We start from the raw sequence: 21,606 nt of genomic DNA on the forward strand, positions 1-21,606 counted from the left end.
GCTGAATCAGGGGCCATTCTGGCTGGACTACACTCCAGGCTGCAGACATGGGCAGGCTGTTCCTTCTGATTCACTACAGAACCAGGTCAGGAGGGACCTTCAAAGCCATCAAGCCCGACTTCCCGTCTGCTACCTGAATCTCCCCTAACGTTCCAAGCAAGACATTGTTTTGCATAAGCCTTGGTGATGGAATTCTATGTAAGTTTTCAAAAGACCACATCATAAAAACATATTTTTAGAAAATCAGAAAAAAAAGATATATGGCACTAAGATGTTTTTAATATCTTCTCTAGTTTCTGCCAATATTTTACCTACCAGTTCAGTATTAAGATTCAGACACTTAAACTTATTTATAGTTAGAGGCACCTGGGTGGCTCAGTCATTTGAGCATCTGCCTTCGGCTCAGGTCATGATCCCAGGGTCCCCACATCGGGCTCCCTGCTCAGTGGGGAGCCTGCTTCTCTGCTGTAGCTTCCCCTGCTTGTGTTCTCTCTCTCTCTCTCTCTGTGTGTGTCTCTGTCAAATAAATAAAATCTTTAAAAAAATTATTTATAGTTAAAACCATTCAGTGAGCACAATGTCGGTTCTGATTTCTTGCATTTTTTTGGTTAAGTAAGTTGGGAGTCTTGCCAGACAGCCATTTAATTTTAACCTTTCTGTCAAAGGATCTTACAAAAATGTATCAGTCTATATTAAGAATTTTTTGAGCACACACATATATGCAATGAATGCAGCTATATTCAGGAGGGGGGAAAAGTCTTGTAGCCTATACAGGGGGTAAAAAAAACAACAGAAAAAGAAACCCTACCAGTCTGTCAACAGTGATTATATATAGTAGTAATAGTAGTAGTGTAAGTGTTTTTAAACTTCTCTTTAATTTTCCAAATTTGCTTTAAATAGAGAAGATTGCTATTTTTAATGTAAGAAGTAAACTTCCTCTGTGCCAGGGATTCGACACTGGGAATACAAGTGAAAAAACTCGCCCCTGCCTTTCCAGCTGTAGCTGTAGCAGGAGAGGCTGGGAAGACGGAGAGAATGGGGTGGGGGCGAGCGGAATGTGAAGCCCGGTGCAGGGGACGGTCAGGGTGGGGGGAAGAGCTGTTCTATGTAAGGCTGTTTATGTTCCTTGCATCTGATTTAATATTATATTTTCATGTCTCAAAGTCATAATCTTACAGTTACCCAAAGAGAAGGTATAGGAATGTGCTTTGAATGTGAACTGACCTTATAACAGGCTTGGAAATTGTTGGGTTTTTGTTTGATCTTTAATGAAAACCCTGACACCTGACACGAATTGTCATTTTCCTTTTGTCACTTTTCACTAAAAATAGAAGACTTGGGTGGGGGCGAGGTTAGTTGTAGTCATTCATTCATTCAACATGGTTTATTAAGTACGTAGCCCATGCTACATCTCTCTCTCTCTCTCTCTCTCTCTCTCTCTCTCTCTCACACACACACACACACACACACACACACACACGCTCACAGTGCAGCAGAAGATAATTCACTGACTAAAATATATTCCCAAGTATTAAGGACAGCATAGATTGCCATTAGATTTTATTTCTATTTTCTTTAGTCGACTTATCTTCTGGGTTTTTGAAAAAAAATTTTAAGCACCTAAGCATTCCATTTTTTTCTTCTAATTTCCATTTCCTTTTTTCCTTCTGAGAACAGGAGGAATCACCATCCTGCTACATGTCCCAGTTTCCGATGCTTCCACAACAGAGCCTCTCCGACTTGCAGGAGCACCGGGTCTCTAGGGAGTTTGTTAAAATGCAGATTCTCATTCGGCAGAGCTGGTTGGGGCCTGAGAGTCTGCATTTCTAATACTCACCGAGACTCCCCAGGTGCTAAATGGAAATAACGCCTTATTTGCAAGGTTGCCCTGAGATAACCTGTGGAGGGCCCCGCGCAGGGAGGCGGATGGAAACCGCTCTGTCTGTGGATAATACGCCCCTCCCTCTGCCCCCCCCCCCCCCCCCGGGGCCGGGGCTGACCGTGTGCTTCCTCACGTCTTCTACAGAGAATGGCACTGTGCCTGGGACACCGCGGGAGCTCATTAATATTTGTGGATCAAACACAGAATAAATCTTTAAAAACATGTCTGACAAATTCCATTATCTTTTTTTTTTAACTAATCGGGAAGACATTAATAAACAATATTGAAGATAATTTTAAAGATGCTTTTTAATGATAAAATAATGACCCATAAGCCATGCTTTTCACACAGATATATATTATTTGTTCAGATGACCTCATTCCTACGAACATATTTTACCTTCTTGCAATGAGGGCATATAATATTCCCATCTTACAGTAGGTTATACATGTCTTTTTTTAAAAAATGGTATTCACAGTTATACTTTCTGTGACTGCTTGATATGAATGGTATTGTTCTATAGTTTATTATTAAATTATCCCCTAATATTGGACACTTAGGATATTTTTAATTTTTACTACTTTAGATAAATATATAGTGAATTGAACTATTTGATGAAGTTAGTCCCCCTCTACTGTGCTTTTTTTTAAAAGTATACTTCCTTATTGCCCCTATGTTTAATTTACTTGAATATTTTTGTATGATTTAGAAGGTAATTTAAAATTTTGAACATTATTTGCTATCATCTCAAAGCATTCCAGATATAGCCTGAGAAATAAATATATATGTATTATCTAATAAAAAATTATTCCTTTTTTGTTTTCTTTTATACAAATAATAAAGAGAATCATACCTTCCCCCTTTCTTTTCTTTCCTCCACCCCTACTAAGTATTCTTTTCCAGGTTAGTCTAATCTGAAATTTTGGTATCCGTCTTCCTTTACTCTTCTGTGTTAAAGCAATTACTCCATTTAATTAAACTTACCAACACCCTCCCCTCTTTATCCTCATATCCTCTTTAAAAAGTCACTAATAATCTCACGTATAAGGCTGAGACTCTATGAAGTAAGAAATAAATTCTGGTCAGTGAAGTGTGCGTATCCTAAAGATATTTATACTGTATTTACAATAAGTAGGTTAATGAAATACTGTAGTTGGCAAATATGGAGCCTAACCTTAGAATTGTTCTTTGTGTTTTAAAAATACCCTTGGAGCACTTTTAAAATGGATGTTTGTGTTAAAAAACGATGGTGCGTCTTTCTTTCCCTCTGCAATAAAAACGTGCTTTCTTTCTCGGCAGCTTAAAGTGAGTAGAAAGAATCTTCTTAATGTCTGCAAACTTATATTTAAAATTAGCAGGAGTGAGAAGAATGACTCTCTGATTGAAAATGACAGCATTCTGGGTGAGTATCATTCAGTTCTACCACTGAGCAAATGTTGCCCTTGAGTATGAGTGAGAAGTTAGGGGAGCAAAGTTATCATCATTAATGGTAGCTAGAATATTTTATTTTCTCGTCATATCCAGAAGTTATGTGATGCCTAGCTTTGCTCTGTCTTTCTTTGTGTTTTCCACATTCTGTTTAACCTTCCTTTGGAGCCCAGCAGGATAGCTGGCTGTTTGTTTTAAATGCCTGTAGTAACATTATGTGACTTTGTCAAGCGTTCCCTACTTAAAAATTCATTTCCTGGTCTCGGATTGATTATCAGACAAAATACATTTAATGGTATTTGACATAATTGAAATTTTGGGGCTTTTGATGTAGTAGGAATGACTCAAACTTGGAAGGCAAACTGGAAGACAGCTGATGTAGACATTTGACATCAAAGTGTGTCAAATGTGTTTCAGATATGGAGGTAGAGAAATCTGATCACACTCTACCTTCCTAGCTAATACCGCTTAAGGCTTGATAAACCCTTAAATAATTAAGATGCTTAGTTACCTTTATAGAAATCTTTTATGAATTTGCATTGCTCCAATTTTAGTATATGTGCTGCCGAAGCGAGCACTGAATTCGCATTGCTGATCTAAGGCAAGGCCACAACCTGGAAGATGCCCCGAGTTCTTTTATTGTGACCTAGGATAAATGATTTCTTTTTTTTTGGCCCCAGCAGACAGGGACAAAGAAAGATTCTGACAAATGATCACACTGACATTAATAAAATTACATGTGAAAGAGGCATGATTAACCTTATCAGAATTGCCTGGGTTACCCCTAAAATCTAGTAGTTATATGCTATTCAGATGGACGTTCTTAAGTTGTCTCTGGAAACAGTGGATGTTATCTTTAAAGTGTTCTTTCTGTGGCGATTGAGATTTCTTAAAAGACCCTGTCTCAAAAGACCCTGGTTGTCTATACAGCAACCAGTATATTCTCAAAAGTTTGTTGAAATTTAACTCTTAAATTGTCTCAACTATCAATTATTCTATAATAACTCAACATTTTTGTAACTAAAAATAGATGTCGGTGAATATTAGTTTAGAGTCAAGAAATGGCATTTTAATTAAAAGAACATGTTCTTATTTATATATTAATAATCCCATCCTTTTACTGTCATTATTATTACAGAGATTTGTCTTAGCTACAAATAAGCTTACCTCTTTATACCACATGAGTAACACTTAACAAGCATTTGAATGCAGTACTAACATTTTACAAATTGTATTTGATGTTCACGTACAAGTGCTTTAAAATATCTCTCTTCAGTTGTTACACATTTGTAATAACTCATCTTTTTGACAGAATCATTACTGGGGGTCCTGAGAAGCGAAGATCTGCAAACTAACCCTGAAGCTTTTCTATACTGTATGGGGGCTATCAAATTCATTTCTGGAAATCCACGATTTCTCGATGAAATGATCAGTAAAGATGCTGTGGAAATACTGATGAACTTGATAAAGCAAATAAATGAGAACACCAAGAAATGTGGTACCTGTTTGCCTAACTCAGGCCACTTACTTGTCCAGGTAAGTATTGTACTTGAAAAGGTTATATGTGTAAAATTCGTTTTCACGTTCCCTAGTACCAGTTACCTGCCAGGTGGGTGTTAACAGGTAACAAGAGGGCTGTTATCTACAGCCAGGTGGGGGTACCTGGCATTAGGGATCAAGAGAAGCAGCCACTGCCCCACACACAGCCGGTGTGTATCCCTTTCCCCTGGAAAGGCTGGTCTGTGACTATTCATGCAGCGTCTCTCTACACAGCTTTGACCTCCCTTTCTGCTACTCGGCAGGGAAAGCAGGCCTAGGAGAATAAAACGGTTGCATCTCTCTGCAAAACAATTGCATGCTATAACCAGAATTTTAACAGGCAGAGTTTTAATCTTTCGAGTTTCAAAGACTGGATATCGTTCATGAGGACGGGTAGCTAATGTCATGAATCTTGCACCTGCCATAAAAAGCGAAAGTTAATGATTTTGAGTGGACAGTTGTTGCGGGGTGTGTTGATGACCTTCAGCCTGAGACTACAGGAATGAAGGTAGCAAAACTAGATACATTTAATAGGACCAGAGGCAAGATGAAAAAAATTCGTTACGTGTTAGTTTTATTATTTCTTTTGTGGCAGATTAAATTTCATAGTTAAATTATTTTCACTGGAGCTGCTTCAGCTCTCATATTCATTTTTAGATGAGATTTTACTTTTTAATAGCATTTGTATATCAGATAATAGCATCTTTGATGTAATAATTCATGAGATTTGAAATGTGCTTGTCAATTAATGAGGATTGATTGAGCACTCAGAGTGCTTGGGGCCTTTGGGAAAGTGTGTTAAAAATTAGATTTAAACCCTGCCTTAAAGATGCTTAAAGTGTTTATGGTGATCATTAATTTTGGACTTTGCGGTCTGTCTCCATTTTGAAAAAAGATCATGAAAACCCCTTTTAATTGTGAATGATTCAAAATTCTACTGCATGTGCCATCTTTTGTCTAGGAAGACTTAGAAACCTTATTTTCATGCTGCCAGTGTCAGTGAGTTATTCAAAATTTTTCCTCAATGAAAATCATTATTTTGGTTATATAATTGTTATATTTCCTTATTAAAATGCAAAAAAGTATAAGGAAGAATGTAAACTCAGCTGAAATATTTTTACCTTGAGATAGCACGCCTCTGACATCTTAGTAACCATTCTTCCATTGCCTTTTCGTGCAAATATATACTTACGCATAATTTTATAGAATTCTTGCTTTTTATCACAGACTGTCTCATTTTTAATAGTTGTTTTTGCTTATTTTCCATTACTCTCTTCCTTCCTCATTTTTCCTGTTCCAACCAGTTAGCCAACATCGTTAAACACTGATGTGCTCGGCATGTTTTAATGCAATCATAGGTTTTCAAAGATGGGATATTCTATGCCCTTCTGTGTTCTCATGTAACAATACATAGTAAGAACCCCTTGTAGATTTATTTTACATCTTTTAATGACTGCATAATATTTCGTGGTAAGGATATACCTCAAATTCTGAACTGTTTTCCTATCAGGGTGTTCACTCTTTTTAATTTTTATGCAACAGACTCTAAATTCTTGTCTGATTAAAAAATCTCTTTCCAACCCATTTATATACATATATAAAAATATATATAATATATTATAATATATATTACAATATATAATAAAATACATATATAATTAAAATATATACAAATTTACTTATATATTTATTTATTTTTATATTTATATCTATTTATATATTTACAATAAAATATATAACATATAGAAGTAAGGTCAGTTGGTATAAAGGAACATTACTTTTGTGACCCAAAATATATCCAGTGCAGAACTAGGACCTCTGGTATAGCAGTAAGTACAGTCCTACTCCCTGTGTTCCTCCCTTCCTTCCCTTCCCCCCCCATTCAACATCCTTAGGTGCAAACTTAATCACTAGGTTAGATGCCCTTTTCCTTTGCTGACATCCATGCACCCCGCCAGGTGGTGTTGCTACGGTTATTAGCTTGGAGGCAGACTGTAATAGAGCGAAAGGAATGAGATCCAGGAATGGGTGTGGGAGAAAGGATCCTCCACAGCATCTGGGCTAATGCTTCTTACAGGAAAAATACTGAAGTGTTGAGATTTTGAAGTTTTTCTTTATGTTGTTTCTTATATATATAGACATATCCATATATGTTTCTGTTTATCACTGTGGGGCCGAAATCAAGAGCCATTGATTTCATGGTGTTGTTGGAGGGGCTGCTCTGTGCCAGGCGTGTTCTGGGTGGCGCGGAAGATAGTGGAGGACAAGACAGCTGCCAGTAGGGACCTACTTTTTGGAGCTTCCTGTGATCAGATAATAGTTTTCTGAAGCCTTCTTCTTCTACAAAATCATGGCATTTCCGCACATGCAGGACCACCTTCAGTTCTGCCAATCAGATGCTTAACAGCATTTTAAGAGGATGAGCGTTGCTGCTCCAAGGATCTGAGGGCCACCACCTGCGCACCAAGTGGAAGTATTAATACTCCTGGCCTGGAGATATGACTTGGTCTGTAACATTGCAGGAGTAAAGAAAGTTTAACGGTACACATTTACTGAATTCCAGAATCCTAGAACTTCAGGAGAGCTCCCTAGAACTTGGAAAAAGAGAAAGGCCAGGGAAAAGTCAAGGCCCCCTCCATGCCGGTAGTTCATTGCATCCCCCAACGAGGTGGCCAAAGAAGTAGGGATTTGTCAGTGTCGATCTGGAATGCATTATCAGGAGGTGTTAGGGTCCATCTCTGACTTCTAAGGCTAACATTTGGGAAGGCTTAACACGGGAAAACTGCTGGAGTTGACTCCATCAGAAAAGTCTGTTGTGGTTTCTTTCGTGCCCCCTTCCTGGGGAATGGAGAAGAGCCTTCTGTGTAAGTCATCATCACAACCAAGCCCTGATTCCCCTGGTTCTCTCCCCTGTGTTTCGAGAACAGGGTGCAGAAAGCTGCTTTGCTGTCATTGAAGAAAATCTCAAGGTATCACGTGTGTAGTTAGGTAATTTATAGGTATATAACGTAACTGTTGAAACCCAGATCGTCTTGAGCTAACATTCCTCTTTTTTATTCCTTTTGTATTTCCAACCTTTCTTCTTTACAGCCTGACTCATTTGATTTTGAGTTCAGTCCATAGAGAAGTATATTCTTTCCCTGCTTCAGATGTTTTTGAGGTTAGACTGTTTTGCAGCACCAAGATCCCATGGTTTGCTTCCCTCCCCACCTCTCATGCCGGGCTCACTTCTCGAGGTCTGCAAGTGTCACCCCAGAGGGCCCCTCAAATCCTAATCTTTCCCCCTCCTTTGCTCAGTACATCTCCCGTGTCATCTGCTTCCGTTTTCTAAGAGGAAATTTCTCACTAATGTCAGTCCTCCTGGCCCTTGTCACTCCCCACTCCATTCCTTCACCGTGGCTTGAGTTTGGGGAAAAAGAAAGTGAATTAAGACTAGGTTAGGTGAATTAGACATTACGAGCCTGGATAGTTCAGAAAATGATACTATTACCATGAGAAATTAGAGAGTTCTACAAGGAACTGATCTGGTGAGAGTAGGAAATTACATAACTAGTCTTCACTGAAAACTTTAAGGTACCAGCAGAATAGCCAAGTGGGCTATTTAGCAGAAAAAGGAAAGCTGAGAAAACAGAATTAGGGTCATCTGCATGGAGGTGATAGCTGAAGTGAAGAAAGACGACGAAGTTACTGAAGGGGAGAGTATAGAAAGATTATAGAGGAGGGCTGCGAACAGTTTCTATAAAATGGCCCAATTTGTGAAATGGGGAAAAAAGAAAAAAAAGCGGCCGGAAAACTAAGAAAGAACAACGTACAGGAGAGTAGAGATCTTAGAAGCATGGATTGGGTTGGTCAGCTTTGGTAAATGCTGTGGAGAGTGCCCACGGGAAGAGGACTTGTGCTCCTTTGTACGGAGAAGTTTGAGTAGGCGGGTGGGATGGCTTCATGCTGCTAGCAGTCCATGCTCTCTTTGAAGCTTGTATGAGTTTTTTTATCTCTGTATTTTTTAATTAAAAGGCGTTTTGATATAGTTGATTTTTAAAAAGCATTTCCAAGGCCCAGAGTAAACTCCCTGCTTTGACCAATCTGAGTTCAGTGCTGTATTCTGTTCTGGCTCTTCCCCTACCACATCTGCAAAAGCCTGATGGTCCATTTGGCTTTGTATTCGGTGCTGGGACAGGGCTCTCTAGTGAAGAAGGCAAAGGCCTGAGCTGGCCTTTGAGCTCTGACCCCAGCAGTGCTTCTCAGTCTCTGAGCCTTCCTTTCCTCATCTTTAAAGGACCAGCTTAGGGACGCTTGGGTGGCTCCGTCCGTTGAGCATCCGATTGGTTTCAGCTCAGGTCATGATCTCAAGGTCATGAGATCGAGCCCCAAGTTGGGTTCTGTGCTCAGTTTGGAGTCTGCTTGAGATTCTCTCCCTCTCCCTGTGCCCTTCCCCTGGCTTGTGCATGTTCTCTCTCTCTCTGTCTCTCATAAATAAATAAATCCATAAAACCTCTTAAAAAAATAAAGGGCCATCTTAATGGGTCATTGGGAAAATTAAATGAGCCGATCTATGAAAACACTATAGAATAGGACATGACACATAGCTGGTACATCGTTGGCACTCAGCAGAAATTTATTAAACAAAGTAAGATCAGAATTACCAAAACCTGAAGCTTCAAAGAGCCATTTCTTCTGCCGAGAAAAAAAATTAATCACAAGAAATTAAGATGGCAGAGTTAGAGGTGGATTTCAAATCTCGGATCTTTTTCATTTTTCTGTCTTTGAGAAGCTATGTGGGGAACCATGCTGAATAGAAACTAAAATTGGAAGGGGGTGTTATATCAGCAGTGTGGGATTCTGGGTACTTAATGGAGCCCAAGTGTCAGAGCCAACTATTTCCTTCTTCAAGGATCTGGGGGATTTAAGAGATGCCTTTGACTGAGGTCTGGAGATTCAATGAAGCAGTAAGTTACATTATGTTAGTAATTAACGACTGTACCAAGGTGGTTGGGGTCCTTTAAATCTTGCTTTAGTTATATTTTATAGTTTTAAAATGTAGAGATTAATACGTATTTAGGTAGTTAATTATTATGAGTATGCATACTTAATTAGGAAAGGATGTTAACTCCCTTTTTCTGGCTTACCCTTGCCTATGGGAAGCCTACCTCACAGACCATAAAATTAGAACCAAAGCAATAACTTCCACCCAATGGAACCTTGCTCTGATTATTGGAGGAAATGAATTGCATACCTGTGAGAGCAAATATTCCCATGGTTGTATTTCTTAAATTAATTTTTAAATTTTCTTAAATTCTTATAATTTTATTGGGGATTTGATAATTTAAAAAATAGGGGTGCCTGGGTAGCTCAGTTGGTTAAGTGTCTGCCTTCAGCTCAGGTCATGATCCTGGAGTCCAGGATTGAGCATAACATTGGGCTCCCTGCTCAGCAGGGAGTCTACTTCTCCCTCTGCCCCTCACCCTGCTCATGCTCTCTCTCTCTTTCTCAAAAAAATAAATAAAATCTTTTAAAAAATAAACAGAAAAAAATATTCTTATTTTTTTATTTTTACTGTTTTAGAAAAAAATATTTTTAAAGCATCTTTTTTGAAGGTTTTGTTTGACTAGGAAGCAGCAAATGAGGTCATTTATTTTCTTATTGTTTTAATTGCATATAATTTCTAATACAGTGAAATGCTCAGATCTTACATGTTAGATGCGTTTTGACAAAAGCATACAGCCAGAAGATTTCTATCACCTCAGAAATTTCCCCCCACCTCTTTCCAGTTAATTCCCGCTTTCTTACCCCACAAAGGGAACCATTTTTCTGATCCCTTTCACTATAGATAAGCTCTGCCTGTTCTAGAATTTAATATAAATGGAACATACAGTATGTGTGCTTTTTTATGTCTGGCTTTTCTTTTTTAACTTTTATTTTGAACTAAGTATAGGTTCACAAGATGTTGCAAGAATAGTAGAGAGAGGTCCTGTGTCCCCATCATCCAGTTTCTCCCAATGGTGACATCTTACATAACTACAGACATTATCGAAACTAGCAAATTGTACAATTAGAGTACTAGTTCTGGCTCATGTGGCTTACAGTATATTGCTTTGGAGATGGGATGCAACTTTTTGGGTCACAGTCTTTGGTATTGGTTATTAGGCTTGCTAATTCTGTAGTGATGTATTTGTTAGTGGGAAGGGGACCACTATTCATGACTTAGGAGGCTTCTTTTCTAGGAGGAATAGCAGTACTCTAACTAGTAACTCACTCACCCAACTGGCATGAGAGAGTAAGTAGGCAGAGCTCCGGCCCTTCCTCTCCACTTCCCCTCCCTTTCTTGGGAAGGACCTATGAATAGGTAACTTGTGTTCACCTCAGACTTTCCAAGGATGACATAGCTAAAGATTTGGGGAGACTCGGAGACTCCAGACATGTAATGTAATGCCTTGGGTTTTGAGCCTGGAAATAAGAGCAAAACTAAGGCCGATGGGGAGGGGGAGAAGATGATCACCATGGTTGAAAGCTGTACTTTATAGCTGAGGCAGGCAGGCATTCTGATCCTGAACCCCTGCATTAGACCTGCTCGCCTCATCACAAGCGGCACCTGCCCCAGGGGGAGCAGAGGGGAGCACCTTGTGCTCCCCAGGCAGGAAGCGAGGGATGGAGAGTGGCCAGGAGGATCATGCTGAAGAATAGCTCTTCACAAGCAACATCCAGCGTGGGAAATAAATATTCCTGTGCCTGTCGTTTCTGGGGAGAGACATTTGCTTCTTAATTGCTGTCCTATCTGCTCAGCCTCATCTCTTCGTTGTAGACATATTAGTTGTGGCAGTAAAGAAATGTCACTAACTTTACCATGTAATCAGGGAAAATCGGAGTTATTACTTGGTAGCTCTTGGTATTGCGTTATCTGTCTCAGACTCATTTTCCTCATTTTACCGCATTGACATACTGCGTAGTTTATGTGACATTTGGAATTTCAGGTCTGCTGACACGGGGACTAGCCCCCACTAGCCGAGTCAGCTACCTGCTCATTTTACCAAGGCAGCTGACATAGAGGCAGTAACTGGAGAGTAGCGAACACAGGCAAGTGTTAAATAGAGTCTCAGAATAGGGCACTGGGGGTTTGAGGAGGACAGAACTATTTCCCTGCTGAAGGAGGACGCCCACGGTAAGAATGTGCCAAATGGGCTCCATAGCCAGGCACCAGGCATTATCAAGGATATGAATTAATATTACTTTCATATGCATCGATCTGAACTCCAATAAAATGCTTAGGCATTTGGGGTGCTAGCAGTTTCATGGGTACGGTGGCATCTTGTCATTGATTTCTCTTGTCTCAGCCAGAACTGTATGAACCATATATGAGACAATCCGAAACTCCTCTGGTTACCACAGAGGCTCTGGTTTTGGCATATATGTGGTTGCAGTTGGGCACAGATCCAGAATATGAATGTGCTTTTATTAATAGAGGGAGATGGTTTTGCTGAGGTTGGAAAATGGTGTGGGTTTGGTTCTTAAATCACTTGACACTGTTTGCGGTCTCTGGCGGCCGTGTGTATTCTTTCACATCATCGGCGGGAAGTGAACCGTTTTGCAGTTGGCAGTTAAGTGGAGATAAAGCTCGAGGGATTTTGGTTATGGATATCCCAGATGATTGAGAAATAAAGTGAATGCTTTCAGAGACAGCCAAGTGGAGTGGGGGAGACAACAGGCAAGGAGCTGGAGTTTAGGATGCCCACCTACCTGGGGGCTGATGGACTTTCTGAGCCTCGGTTTCCTCATCTGAAAAGTGGGGTTGGTAATACCCTTCCTGTCTGCCTCATGGGGCTGGTTTAGGGAGCCAATGAGATCAAGTTTACAGGGTAGTTTATAAACCATAAAGTAAGCTGCTCAAATTCTTTCCATAATCACATTCAATGTATAAAAATAAATAAAACTGAATCCTCAGGCTGATTTTGGTAGAGGAAACATAATAACTTTCAGACTATTAATGGTGTGGTTTTTAATTGCCTTATGTTCCAGAGGTTTCTTTGAAAGCTGGTTTTTTGAAATTGGGAAAATGTTTCTCCAAGGAACAATATCGTGATTGATGGCGAAGTTCCCAGGCTAGCCAAAAAAGACTGCTTAACTTCTGACGCACTGAAACAGGAGTTCTGTGGTGGGCTGTGAGCTCCAAGCCCTTGTGCTCTGGGGCAGCTCTGATGGCTGAATGCCTTCTAGGGCAGAAGCTGGTGGGATCCCTGGGGACTGAGGATTCTGATGGAGGAAAAGTGCAAAAGGAAGAGAGAGGGCCATCCACTCTGGAAATGAGCAGTGTGTGGAGGCTGAAGTCAACCAACCAGCCTTCCCCACGTTGCGCCCACCCCGCCCTGCGTGTACCCCCCTGCAGTAGAGGCTGCAGGAACGGGTCCCCAGGAACGGGGCCCCAGCTGCTGGGCCTGTGTCGTCATTCTTAAATCCCGTGATATCAATCAGGAGGACCTCCAATTTTAAGACAATGATTTCTTGCGTTTGCTAAGGTTTTTCAATTAATAGTTGAAAACGTAATTGGAAATCGATAACTAAATGCCTATAATCAATTCGAAAAAAAAAAAAACCCAGATGCTTTTGAATTCTAATTTTGCTATACTAAAATGCTGTTTATAAATTATAAAAGCCTTTATGAATTATCTAATCACTTCTCAACATCATTTTTCCCTTTCCAATGTGTCTCCCAGTGTCGACGACACAGTGAGAACTTTCAACGCTAGAGAGGACAGCTTTGCCAAACTCATCAGGCATTTTGCTAGGAGATTCGACTTGAGGGTGGGGCCCAGGACCTCTTATGATCAAGGAATCTGGGGACTCAGAGAGAAGAAGCTGCTTCAGAAAAAAATGAGCACCATCAAGTCGTAGGGTGTAGCTCAGTCCGTTTTCAGAAGATGAGTAACCAGAATCACACCAGAACGTTTCTTTCTTGGCTTATACCGAGAATGTAGGGTGACGCCTCAGACGTCATCTAACAACTGCTAAGAAGCTAGGACACTTAAATTCTTATAAATCGTCTTTGTAGATGATCAAGTCCATATTCTTCTCCTTTCTCTTCTTCCCCCTGCTTGCCTCGCTGCCCCATGCGGTTGTGCGTCAGGAGATGGGAAGAAAAAGAATCGCAACATGTTTTTCTGTTTGCTCTTTCTTGGCGAGATGACGCGTGGGAACTGCTCCAGTGAGCCCTCTGGAAGCGCAACAGGCATCGATGTAATCATCTAACTTGCACTTCTTTTTCTGGCCTAGAGGATTTGAGATGGCTTAAAAGATTATAGACAGTAAAACAGAAAAGTACATAACTAAGCAGAGTTAGGAACAATATAAATCGGAATGGAAAGTTAAGAGCCGGGTACACTTCTGCAAGCTTAAACTTGGAATTTGGTGAACTCCTGCTCTGGGGGCAGACCCAGTGGGTGGGCTTTCCTGGGGGGAGGGCAGGAAAACGAATTAGTGATTTCCGCAAATATATCTGTTAAAAGCAGGAGCCAGGCTGAAAGTTAAGTGGGTTGACTAGAAATTCGCCTTTACTGTTACTGCAGTATTTAACTAGACTCTCCTCCCACCGATCTTTACACAGTTTTCCCAGAAACAGGCCCTTGTCTGTGCTTGGCAGTCAGCCGCACCCCCACCCCCGCACTGAGATTCACGGCTCTCAGCCAGCCCCTCAAAATGGGGGGCCTGCACTGCTGCCTCTGCCTGGTGACCTCCCCCTGACCCTCAGCCCTCAGGGCTTTAGGCTGGGTTTACCACCAGGCCTCTGCTAATCCCCTGCACTTTCTTGCCAGAGGCTTCTTAAAGGGGAAAGTCCTCCTTTTCTGCTCCTTTGTCCCTTCATCTCCTTGTCCTCATCTTTTTCTTCTTCTTTGTTTTTATTTTATTTTATTTTTTTAAGATTTTATTTATTTATTTGAGAGAGAGAACACAAGCAGGGGAAGGGGCAGAGGCAGAGGGAGAAGCAGGCTCTCCGCTGAGCAGGGAGCCCGATGCGGGGCTCGATCCCAGGACGCTGGGATCACGACCTGAGCCGAAGGCAGGTGCTTCACCAACGGAGCCACCCAGGCGCCCTTGTTTTAACTTTTTCTAATGAGATGAGAAAAATGGTTAAGAGAGAGGAACAAACTGAGTTCGAAGCAAGGAAATAAAAGCTTCCTAAGAACACTACCATCCCTTTTGCTGACAGCGTCCCTTGCCAGAGGTTTGACGTGGGGAGCAAGAGGACAGCTGTAGATCGAGGTACCCAATCTGTGAAGCCTTGGGCACCGGGGAAGAGGATGGGTTTCTCTGTGGGTGATGGTTAGAATGTGTATTCCACAGCCTCCGGCTGCCTGACTTCAAGTCAGGATTCACACGGGCGTCTGGGCTCTTTGGGCTCACAAGTGGGGACGCTTGTGAGTCATCCCCTTGGATTGATGTAATCCAGCAGCGCCTGCGTGCCTGGCTGTCTCTAGAGAAGGAGAACAGGTAGAGCCAGGGTCGGGTGATGAGAATTTTCCATTTTATGGTTGTGACGGCCTGGAACGCCTAAAATGATGTATTAGCCTTCACAGAGAACCATTCCTGAGCTTTGGAGACTATGTTGTAGATTCCACGGTGAAGTGGAACGCTCAAGTACTTTGTTTCCCCCTCCGATGTTTTGGATGCTGAAGCTTTCAGGGAATAATTTATACTGAATTGCTGTATAATTGAATTGATTTCAAAAGACTTGAACACATTTACTTGAAGCATTATTTTTATTTTCTCTGCTTTCAAGATAGTTAGTTATATTTTTGTTGCTGTTGTGACAAAAGAAAACTAATCGAAGATACATATCTTAATAATTGTTTTTAAAGTTTATTAACTATGGCTATAATGAAGCTTTATATTTACATAATGCTTTATAGTGCACACAAACATTGTTCCATGTTTCCATTTGACACACACAACCACCCCAGGCAGTGAGCAGGGATGGTAACTGCTTTTCACGGATGAGAAAGTGGGGAAGTTGAACAATGAGTGGGTGCCTCAGTCACAGAACTAGGAAGAGATTTGGGACCTGCATCGCCATCATTTGACTCGAAGGCCAGTGATCTCTCTTCTGCATTTTGGGTGTGAAGTCCCACAACAAATGCGGAGATGGGAGCGACGATGTTTGAGCTCCTGTTAGGTGATAGGGGTGACCCTTCACGCATCTCGTCTCATTGAACCCTCACAACTTTCCCGCAGCTATCACCATCCCCACTTTACCGATGAGAAAAATGTTCCCTGGGAGGTTCACTTGCTAACCAAAGCTAGCGAGTGGTGGGCTGGGGTTTGACCAGGTGTCCGACTCCTGAGCTGACTCTTCTTCACCAAGAGCCTGCCTTGTCCTGTTCCATGAGGAAAGATCACACTGTGTATCGAAAGTACTAGAGAACGATGGCATTAGTTTTACTAAATTTTACGTTTAGTAAATTGGATTTATGAAATTGTTCTCCACTTTTTATTTTTTTTTTACAGATTTGTTTACTTATTTGAGAGAGAGAGAGCAGGGGAGGGGGTAGAGGAAGAGACTGTCCATCAGACTCCCCGATGAGCTGAGCATGGAGCCCCACACGGGACTCAATCTCATGATTCTGAGATCATGACCTGAGCCAAAACCAAGAGGCAAATGCTTAACCAACTGAGCCTTCCAGGCATCCCATTCTCTTCTCCACTTTTAGACAAAGATATCTTTCCTGAACATTTTTTACAAAATAAGGCAAATTTGCAAGAAATCAATACTTGCCTCTTGGAAAAGAATGGAACGAACAGTCTCAAATATCCTTTGGCCACTGCATTATTTGACACTACTCTTAAAACTATGGAAGGAGAGGTTTCTAAGGGTGAAGCGACAGTCTTATGAGGGTCAGCTAACAAACCCAGATGATGATTTATCTAACCCTAGGGTTTTGGTATGCTAATTGCTTATTGACATGAATTTCTCGTTCTTTACCTTTGAACCAAAGTAGGCTTTCTTTGTATTCATTTATCTTTTTCATTTCATGCTGTTTGTCCTTAAGCCCATGTTGTCTAGTAGGAGGCATCTAACAGGGACTTGGTTTTGCTACTGATTTAATGAAGGATGAATTGTGCGGTAGAGCTTGGCGTGACTGTATTTTCCAATTAAAAAACAATGGCGCAAACACGCTTTTATCCTAGATAACTGCTACACTGAGAAACTTGGTTGATTCGCCACTAGCAAGGAGTAAGGTGCTGAGCCTCAGTGCCCTTCCCCAGCTCTGCACGGTGATGGGACAGTACGTGGCTGACAAAGACGTCTGCACCAACATTGCCAGAATATTCAGGTAGGTGGAATGGGAAACAAAGTAACCTTACCCAAATGCTAAGCCTTAAATTTTGGGTTATCGTTGATATTTGTGTGTGTGTGACTGGCAAGGAATCCTGTTTTTGCTTTTTACTTCCCCTAGCAGAAAAAGCATATCTCGTGGCCCAAGTTCAAAATAAATGATGTAAACGAATGACCCCATTTCCTCTGTATTCCTAATATGATTCTAAACTCATCCATTGTAAGTCACCTTAGTTCTTTGGTGAGTTATGAGTTATCCTAGGGTTTTTACGGAATAAACAAAAATTCCTCGTAGCTTATCGGAGATAAAGAACTGTGTCACAAAACAGGATAAACTTTCTGGTATACTTGGAGACCGTACTTGAGGATTATAACTCAAAAAGGGGAGCGTTGCTTAGAAAGTCTGGTCTGACCTGATTTGTAATAGAAGGTTACTTTATTTCAGTTGTGTGACTGAACCTTGGCTCACATATTCGCTCGTCATGTTTATTACACTTCACTCCAGACGTGAGGACCATCTGAATCCAGGTCGCTGCAAAGCAAGATGTTCAATTTCAGACCTGTCTTTAAATTATGCGTTTATATTTCCTCTCTCACTGCTCTTTGCCAGTGTTTTTACATAATTATCCTTCTCAAGAGACCTGGCCCTTTCTTAAACTTCACTGTAGTTGGTTAACAAAACAGAACATTTTCTGAAGACCGAATTGGTAATGGACCCCAGGATGAGGATGGGAGTCCAGATCTGATTTTTTTCAGCAGGGTACTTTCCTGTCTGGCCTCTTCATTCTGGGTACTTATCACTCCCATTCTGAAGCACTGTAAAATCATACATTTTGTTTTTGTATCTGGTGGCATGTAGGGATCCAATTTAATTTTTTTCCCATGTGGATCGTCAGTTGTCCCAGCACCTTTTATTGAATAGGGCCATTTTTCCCCTCACCAATTCTAAGTGCCTGGGTAGTCAAACACAAGATTCCATATACTCGTAGGTCTGTTTCTGGGCATCCTGGTCCATTCTCAGATCGGTATCACACTGTTTTTACTGTTAGAGATTAGTCTTGCTATAAGATAAGATGGATCCCTCACCCCCTTTCTCCTTTAAGATCCAAATTCTTCCCTCTTTCTCAAGAATTGGAGAATCAGCTAAGGATTCTTGGTAGGAACTTTAGGGTGTTTCATGGAATAACACTGAGTATATAGAGCAGTTGGGATGCAAGTGGGGAGAACTGACACCTTTATGATACTGAGTCTTCCATCGATAAACATTCATGACATTTTCTTTTATATCTTCCCATAAAATTTTATAACTTTCTCCAAAAAGATTTTGCACATATTTTGTTAGATTTATTCCTTCATGGCTTTTGCTGCAACTATGAATGCAATCTTTAAATATATTTTTTAAGGGGATTAAGAGGTACAAACTTCTATTTATAAAATAAGTCGCAGGGGAAAAAAGTACAGCATAGGGAATATAGTCAATAATATTGTAATAACTTTGTATGGTGGCAGATGATGACTACACTTATCATGGTGAACATGTTATAATGTATAGAGTTGTCGAATCACTATGTCTTACACCTGAAACTAATATAGTTGCACATGCCAACTATAAAATATGTGTATAAAATACTTCCTAATAGGTTGTTGCTGGTTTATGTAAATAGTATTGATGTTTGCTTATTAATGTTTATCCAGGAATCGTGATGAGACTTAGGTCTAAGTGTTAGTCTGTAGATTCTCTTGGATTTTCTACGCAATTTGTCTGCAAATAAGAATAATTTGTGTTTTTTTCCCCCCAATTATTACAACTCTTCTGCCGTCCCCACGTCTTCCTTGCCACATTGCTCAGGATGTCCCATACGAAGTTGTAAGAGTGTTGGACCTGCTGCCTTTCCCCTGACTCTAAAGGAAATATTTTTGTGGTTTTACCAATTAAAAATAGTATTTATTGTAGGTTTTGTATAATCCTTCAGAAGGTTAAGGAAGAATTTTCTCACACTAATGGATGTTTACTTTTCTTGAATGCTTGCCCTGAATCTATTTTGATTATGTGGATTTTTAAAAATTCATTAATATACTAGATCGCAGATTAATAGATTTTCTCATGTTAAGTCACTATAGATTGCTCAGTTTAATTAACTAATATTTTGGTTAGGATTTTTCATCTGTGAGCTAGATTAACCTGTACTTTTCCTTTCTCATATTGTCCTGTCTGGTTTTAGTGTCAAGTTTATACTGGTCTCATAAAATGAGTTAGGAAATATTCCCACTTTTTCTCTTTTCTAGAAGAGTTTGTGAAAATTAAACTTACCTGTTTCTTGAAAAAATTTGTAGAACTTCCTTGAGAAGCTATTTTATCCTGGTGTGTGTGTCTGCTCCCATTAATGTGGGACTGTCACTGACTACTTATTCACTTTCTATGGTTGTATAGCCAGCCATATTTCCTATTTGTACTTGGGTTAGTTTCCGAAAGTTATGTTTTTATAGGAATCTGCCCATTTTATCTAAGTTTTCAAACAATATAAAGTCATTCCAAAATATTCTCTTATTATCCTTTAAATCTGTTGCATGTCAAATCATGTCCCCTTTTATTATTTTACTAATAGTATTTACTAATATTATTTAACAAATACTTACATGGCGACTACTATGTGCCTGGCAATGTTCTGAACACTTTCCAAATATGAATTCATTTATTCCTTATAACAACTTTAAAAGGTGAGTATTATCATTATTGTCTTCATTTTATGTATAAAGAAACTGAGTCATGGAGAAGCTCAGTACTGTTCTTAGTATCATACAGTTGGAATTCAAACCAGGTGGTCTGGCTCTGGAATCCATACATTTAATTTCACCACTATGTCACACTGCCTCTTCATCGTTGATATTGATTTTCACTCCTTATTTTGATTGCTTATGATGTTTCTCCTTTTTTCTCAATCAGTCTTGCCAAAAGTTTGCCAATTTTATTAGTTTTTGCAAAGAACCAGCAGATTTATTGATCCATTCCATTGTAGGTTTGTTTTCTCTTATATTCCTTCTCTTCTTATCTGTATTAACCCTTTTCTTCTACTATCTTTGGATATATTATATTTTTCTTCTGTTTTAGTTAGAAATTCAATTCCTTTTTTAAAATCCTTCTGAAGACTATAAATTTTTCTTTAAATGGTGCTTTAGCTGTATCCCACAAATTTTTGATTTGTGATATTTTTAGTTATTCAGGTCTCAGTATTTTATTTTTAAACTTTTATGTTTCTTTGACCCATAAGTTATGTTTTTAAGTTTTCAAAAGTATGTTTTCTAAGATATGCATTCTTTTTTTTTTTTTTTAAAGATTTTATTTATTTATTTGACAGAGATAGGGACAGCCAGCGAGAGAGGGAACACAAGCAGGGGGAGTGGGAGAGGAAGAAGCAGGCTCATAGCGGAGGAGCCTGATGTGGGGCTCGATCCCATAACGCCGGGATCACGCCCTGAGCTGAAGGCAGACACTTAACCGCTGTGCCACCCAGGCGCCCCTAAGATATGCATTCTTACATTGATTTCCTAACTTAATTGTTCTTTGACCAGAGAATGTGAGCTGGAAGACACCAGTTCTCTGAAAATTTACTGAGACTTGTTAATGGCCTGGTACCTGGTCAAGTTTCTACAATATTGATGATGTTTTACCTATTAATCTATCACTTAATGAGAGATTTATGAACATCTCCCAATTCGATATAGGTTTGTCAGTACTGCCTTGTGGGTTTTGGTTGGTTGCTTGTTTGCATGCCTTCAAAATTTTGCTGTTTTCAAGGCTTTTAGCTTTCAGGTCCAGTTGGCCTGATATTAGTATATCACTACCAGCCTAGTATATTCAAACAGTTTAGCATTTGTTTCTGATGGGGTCTCAAGGGATTCAGTGGTTGGTATCCGAACAGAATTTGTATAAATTTCTTAGTTTGTGTTTTCTGAACAACATGGATGGTGTAAATTTACACCATATACGTGTCTTAGAGGCTTCAGGTTTCTCTTTTTCAAAGCCCCCCCCCCACCCCCCCACCTCACCCCCGAACCCCCTGTGCCCCCAGAGTCTAGAGCAGACAGCAAGCCTCCTGTGACTTCTCTGGACTGGTGTGTGGAGTATTTCTAGAGTCCTTTTCAGGCACTGGCCAACACTTTGAACATCTGCATTTAAAATAACCCTATGTGTATTTGAACTTTCTGAGAAAAAAAAAATGAAGTTTATTTTTATTTTCCCATTTGGCATTTCTGCAGCAAACTTACTTCTTACCATGACTGCTGTGTAGCCTTGGCCAACTATTCCAGATGTTACGCCTTGTTTTTGAAACTGATAAACAAATACCAGCAGAAACAGGTCAGTGCTTCATGCATTTAATTCTTCAATGTCTTTGCACTGGTGTGTTTGTATAAGCTCAGGTCAGGGGGCCTTATGTTT

At 40.1% G+C, this 21,606-nt stretch overlaps 1 protein-coding gene across 1 annotated transcript in view; it reads left to right on the plus strand.

Annotated features, from left to right (window-relative positions):
* ARMC2 (armadillo repeat containing 2) overlaps positions 1 to 21,606 on the plus strand; it is a 101,742-nt gene that overhangs the window by 47,435 nt on the left and 32,701 nt on the right. The window contains exons 9-12 of the mRNA XM_045798426.2: positions 3,182 to 3,284; positions 4,623 to 4,846; positions 17,021 to 17,166; positions 21,426 to 21,525. Of these exons, the coding sequence (XP_045654382.2) occupies positions 3,182 to 3,284; positions 4,623 to 4,846; positions 17,021 to 17,166; positions 21,426 to 21,525 (573 nt within the window). The remainder of the gene's footprint in view (positions 1 to 3,181; positions 3,285 to 4,622; positions 4,847 to 17,020; positions 17,167 to 21,425; positions 21,526 to 21,606) is intronic.

This window comes from Ursus americanus, chromosome 11 (assembly GCF_024610735.1).
Source record: "Ursus americanus isolate L20-20 chromosome 11, mUrsAme1.1.p, whole genome shotgun sequence".
NCBI lineage: Eukaryota > Metazoa > Chordata > Mammalia > Carnivora > Ursidae > Ursus > Ursus americanus.